This window comes from Martes martes (genome assembly GCF_963455335.1).
Source record: "Martes martes genome assembly, chromosome: 1".
NCBI classification, from domain to species: Eukaryota; Metazoa; Chordata; class Mammalia; order Carnivora; family Mustelidae; genus Martes; species Martes martes.
Window position 1 is genome coordinate 84,197,736 of NC_137888.1, and position 4,099 is coordinate 84,201,834.

General features: G+C 47.5%; 1 protein-coding gene across 1 annotated transcript; it reads left to right on the top strand.

Annotated features, from left to right (window-relative positions):
• Positions 1-215: 215 nt before the first annotated feature.
• Positions 216-962, top strand: LOC308354133 (putative membrane protein C3orf80; the record flags this gene model as incomplete). Its single annotated transcript, XM_080821443.1, has 1 exon — positions 216-962. One exon carries the CDS (start codon positions 216-218, stop codon positions 960-962), a length of 747 nt encoding a protein of 248 aa, XP_080677569.1.
• Positions 963-4,099: the final 3,137 nt, after the last annotated feature.

A 4,099-nucleotide genomic window follows, 5' to 3' on the forward strand; every position in this document is an offset into this window, starting at 1 on the left:
TGTGAGGAGCGGCCGCCTCCCGCAGCCTGGGCGCGCCTCGGGCTCCTCCTTCCGCCCAAGCGTGGCCAAGTGAGGACTGCTCCGGCCGCAGGTAGCGGAGGCGCAGGAGGCGGTGCGCGGGACCCAGCGCAGCGCCCGGGGAGGGGCCGACGGACACGCGGACAGACGGATCCCCCAACCCCCTCCCCGGACATTAGCGACGGTCTGCGCCGGCCATGTGGGGACCCGGGGTCACAGCGGAGGGCCTGTCGGTGGCACCGGCACCGCCGCCGCTGCTGCCGCTGCTGCTACTGCTGGCGCTGGCGCTGGTGGCGCCCTCGCGGGGCGGCGGGGGCTGCGCGGAGCTGGCGTGTGGCGAGCGGGAGCGCTGCTGCGACGCGGCCAACGCCACAGCGGTGCGCTGCTGCAAGCTGCCGCTGCACGCCTTCCTAGACAACGTGGGCTGGTTCGTCCGCAAGCTCTCTGGGCTGCTTATCCTGCTAGTGCTCTTCGCCATCGGCTACTTCCTGCAGCGCATCATCTGCCCCAGCCCACGCAGGTACCCGCGCGGCCAGGCGCGGCCAGGGCAGGCACGGCCCGGGCCGCCGGGGGGCGCAGGGCCGCCGGGGGCCGCGGGGCCGCCCGACGACGACGACGACTCGCCCGCGCTACTGCGCGACGAGGCGGCCGCCGGCTCTCAGGACTCGCTGCTGGACAGTGGCGGCGGGGGCCGAGGCCGGGGAGGCGTAGGGCGCTCGGCCCCCTCCTGCGCCTCGGAGCACGAGCTTCGCGTAGTCTCGCCGGTCTTCCTGCAGCTGCCCAGCTACGAGGAGGTCAAGTACCTGCCCACCTACGAGGAGTCCATGCGGCTGCAGCAGCTCAGCCCCGGGGAGGTCGTGCTGCCCGTGTCGGTGCTTGGCCGCCCGCGAGGCGGCGGCGCCGGGGAGTCCGACGGCGGCGAGGGCCGCTTCCCGCTCATCTGAGCGTCTGTGGCCGCTCGAGGACCGCGCGGACAGAACGGGGCTAGGGGGGCTGCGGGTGGGACGCGACGACCGAGGTGGCCGCTGCCACCGCCGACTGCCTCAGACCCCGCCTGGCACCCGGGCCGAATCGCCTGTCGCCCGGCGCCTGGGTTGGAGTCACCCCCACTCCCGCTTGCCCCGGTATCTTAAGTTTCCCTACGTTTCATTCGGTTCAAGGAAACGTTAGGCTCGCACGGCTGGGGCGACAGAAGCGGACGAGGCTGGAGCGCAACTTCGAAGGACGTCCCCGCCCTCAGCCTCTCCTCAGACCTGTGTTCACTCGTAAGTGCCTGCTTTCCGAATCAAAGAGAACACGTGAGCCCTTGTGCGTCGGGAGAAAGGCTGTCACCTTTGGGGATGCGGGGAAAGGGACGCAGTTCCATACCTCTGCCTCTCGCCTGGACAGGTCACGGTCTCCCAAGATGGGCGGAGGGCGAGGAGCCGTAGGGGCGAGCGGCGACTGGAGACTGCTGCGCGCGGTCGGGGAGAGCAGCGCCTAGGTATGATTGAATCCCTCCCTCCCTTGCGGAGAACCCAAAAATCCCCCCCTTGGTAACTTCCTGGCCAAGCATAGTCACCGCTGATGGCTCACAATATGGGGAGGGATACCCGTGATATCCAGTTAGGTGCTGTACCTATTGAAGACACACAGGAATTAGGTGTATCGAAGATCGTATTCTTAATAAGGTACAGTTGGACTTTTGATTTCTCAATAACTGAGAAGATATTTATATTTATTTGTCTTTTATTTTTGTATTTTTGCCATGTATTGAACGTATCAGGAGTGTATTTGTGCAATTAATGACAAGATAATCGTCTTTTCTTCTTTATGGCCCTCTTCCCTTAATGGTCCCGGAATTGTCTGTCATTACTGTTTAATAAAATATTGGACATGGGGGAAAAAAGAGGCATGGTCAAAGGAGAAAACAGATGTGACCTAAAATACATGAAGGATATCTTATTTTCACTATTTGAGAAGAATATATTTTATTTTTAGTACTGTGGCGTAATATACAACTTTTTGTAATAAGCATAGATTGTGTAGTCTAGGTCTTAATTGTATCACTCACCACATAGTTGTATGTAGAAATGATTGATACATAATATGCCATACCATGGCATGAAGCATGATGTCATATGCTTTTCCCTTTATTTTGAAGTACATTCCACAACATGACACAAAACATAAGAACTTGTGACTTTCTTTAAAGCCATAATTGTGCAAGTAATGTACTACAGAAGGATTTAGTCAACATATCCTAAGAAAAAAATAAATGTCATTGTATCAGTTCTACCATTCTATGAAATGTCCTTTAAGCAAATGGTAATATAAAATAATATATTAACATGCATTATGTATAATGTACATATGCAGTCTATGTACAATATACATATTGTATACCATATAATTATTATAGTTTATGACCACCATGAAAGGAAAAGGAAAACAAATGTTTCTCTGCTTGGAGAAGGATGAGTGTTATATTAAGAAAGATTTTACATGTGTGAACCTTACATATGTATCTAGAAACATTGTTCTTATGACTGAAAAAAAGGTTGACAATCCTGAGATTGTATTAGAGGAAACTGATGTGATTAATTTGAGAATTTGTGAAATTAATTTGAGAAAATGACTTAAACTTTTAAATGCTAATAGAAAAAGTCTGACAGTTCTAAGAAGTCTGAATTGTAACAGAAGAGAATGGTTTACTCTAAACTGCTAAAAGCTAATGATCCTGTCATTAAAATCATTTGAAGTATTATTAAAACACAGAAAAACATTAAAATCTTTCTCTGTGCAAACTGTATCAGATGTGTGACTATATGGCAATGTAATAAAATATGATATGTATATCTTTGTTACATAAAAGCAATTTTAAGCTGTTTTTGGCAAAACAATAAGGAGTTGAGACAATTTATTTAAATTGAGAATGGTACAAGATTTAATGAAATCACATCATATTGAGTAACTGCACGTTAATGTTATTCAAACACTGTAAATTTTAGTTACATGTGGCTATCAGTATCACCCACCATTCAAACAAACAGGAAAGTTATCATAATCTTTTAAATTATTTGTCCTTTAAGGGTATTCTGTTTTAGATACATCTTAAAATTCACCCATATCCAAGACAGCAACATGAACATCTAAGTACCAGTATATGTAGTATATCCTACATGTTGCTGTTATTAGCATTTGGAGCTTTGCAACAAAATCTTGTAAAAACACTTATAATACGAATCAAGTGTATTTCCCTTGTATCAACTATGGAACATTTCTCTCCCTAAAATTCAGAATGTCTATAATGTAATACTAGTCATGCAGTGAGGTTCCACGGAATTTTAAAGTTACCACAAATTTTACACTTGTTTTTTTCCTACACAGCACACAAGCTTTTATGCACATCTCTCAGTTAATAAAAATGGGTTTGACTCTGGTTTTTTTCTTGCACTTCATTGTTTACCAAGCACAATTTTGGGGAGGGGGAGTTCTCAAAAACTAATTTTTTAGTGACAAATGAACATGTTTCATAGTTACACACACACACACACACACCATACCCTGTTAAAACACACAGAACCTGTGTATTCACAGTGCTAGAATGCCTGGATAGAAACATTTTTAAAGCACTAAGGGCAAGGGGCGCCTGGGTGGCTCAGAGGGTTAGGCCTCTGCCTTCGGCTCAGGTCATGATCTCAGGGTCCTGGGATCGAGCCCCACATCGGGCTCTCTGCTCAGCAGGGAGCTTGCTTCTCCCCCTCTCTCTGCCTGCCTCTCTGCCTACTTGTGATCTCTCTCTCTGTGTCAAATAAATAAATAAAATCTTTAAAAAAAAAAAAAAAAAAAGCACTAAGGGCAGTATCTAGGTGTATCAATTTTATAGATTTCACCTGGAAGTTATTACCTAGAACTAGCAGAAAATAGTAATGTAGAAAGCATTAATGTAGAAAAGTTACTCTCTCAACTCAAAATAATTTGTGATGTGATTTTACTTGTTTTCAACATTTTTTTTATATAGGTGAGGGCACAAATATGTATGTATATATATGCACATATTTATGTATATATAAAATCAGTTGCTTAAAAGCATAACTTC